This window comes from Limulus polyphemus, unplaced genomic scaffold (assembly GCF_000517525.1).
Source record: "Limulus polyphemus unplaced genomic scaffold, Limulus_polyphemus-2.1.2 Scaffold1647, whole genome shotgun sequence".
Taxonomy (NCBI): domain Eukaryota; kingdom Metazoa; phylum Arthropoda; class Merostomata; order Xiphosura; family Limulidae; genus Limulus; species Limulus polyphemus.
In genome coordinates this window covers 32,896-34,419 of record NW_013667257.1, presented here as the reverse complement: position 1 = coordinate 34,419, position 1,524 = coordinate 32,896, and the positions used below count along the sequence as shown (strand labels likewise).

Below are 1,524 nucleotides of genomic sequence, written 5' to 3'. Positions count from 1 at the left end.
CTTATGACATGCCCTTGGTACAAGTATATGGGAATTCTAAAGAATGATAAATATTCTCACCCTGGCTTATTCAACTGTTAACAGGGATCAGTGAACCATTACTATAGTGTTGAAATTTACATTCTGTAATGGCATGGAAGAATTAGCCCCATAAAGCAGAGAGAATAATAAAATATTCTCTTGTCCTAACACTTTTGCACAGTACTGTATAACAATCAATCTCTCATCAAATGAGAGCAAATAATTCCATAGTTGAGTTCCCTCTACCTGCAGCCTGTGTAAATGTACTGGTAGATGGTATTACCACCGAAGTGGTAACATGGACATCGATATTCATCATTAAAGTTGAATAATCAAACACAACAGTGTTAGAATAAATAAATGAAAAACTAGAAAAAAAAGTATGTTATCCTTATGTTCACAAACGTTGGAAATATGAGAATAACAATTCCATTTTGGAATAAATTACAAACAGTTCAATCAATGTGGAAAAAAAAATTCAAAAAATGTATTAAATTAAAAAAAAACACAATTGAAGAGCACAATGAAAAAGGTCTTGATAGTTTGGTAGACTCAAAGAAAGGGAGACACATCCATCAGGATATTGTTTCACACTCCTGTTGGTGGAGGGTTGTCACAGGATGATTTACATGTGAGACACATTTGAACCATGTTGATCGTGGGGTACGTGGGAGTTCAAGGCTTGTGGCATGTGAAAAAATATTTCTATATAGAGAGCAGCACTGAATGAGAATAGCTTTATATGTGAGCAGAGGTAATTTTTCTATGCAATGCTGCTTAGCAAGATGCATTTGGCACAAATTATTTTTAAAAAATGAGCATAACAGTACTTATCTACCTTTTCAAAAGTACATCACGGGAGAGCTCCAACTGTTTTCCAATCAACTGTTGAAACTGAGAAAGATCAAGTGCTTCTTTTTTACTCATGATAAAAGGGATGTCTAAGAGACGCAAGCTTCCATAGTCTCGGTGCCATAAGTGTAGTAGACCACAAACACAAGGGTTCAATAAATGGAGACGTTGTTTTATTGTTTTCCTAGCAATTGTAAATCTTTTATGCCATGGTTTAGGAACCACCATTAACTCTTCTCTATGAGCAGGGATTTCCTCTTCTGTCTCTTTGGTTTCTTGTGGATCTCGAAGAACAAAATCAACTACAAACAGTTTAAAAATATTTATAATGAATAAAGTAGCCTACTAAAAATATAAAATCTGCAGTATACTCAAAATATTTACAAGCACACTGACACGTTTTAATATTTCAAAACAAACATTAATATTAAATCATGAAGTTACTTTAACCATAAATTATACTTAGGCTTAGAAAAAACAGTATTTAGAGCATCATACTGAGAAAAAATTTTTGCTATGAGATGGCCTTTCTTATAAATTATTCTTTATAATAACTTTATATATAGTACTTTCACTGGCATACCATATATGTATGAAATGCATGCATTGTATTCCCCAGAAGTTAACATTATATATATATATATAGTTCTT

General features: G+C 32.6%; 1 protein-coding gene across 1 annotated transcript in view; it reads right to left on the bottom strand.

Annotated features, from left to right (window-relative positions):
- Positions 1 to 1,524, bottom strand: part of LOC111087024 (dynein heavy chain 7, axonemal-like) — a gene marked incomplete at its 3' end in the record, with an annotated part of 30,227 nt that overhangs the window by 23,242 nt on the left and 5,461 nt on the right. The window contains exon 3 of the mRNA XM_022392134.1: positions 860 to 1,175. Within this exon, the coding sequence (XP_022247842.1) occupies positions 860 to 1,175 (316 nt within the window). The remainder of the gene's footprint in view (positions 1 to 859; positions 1,176 to 1,524) is intronic.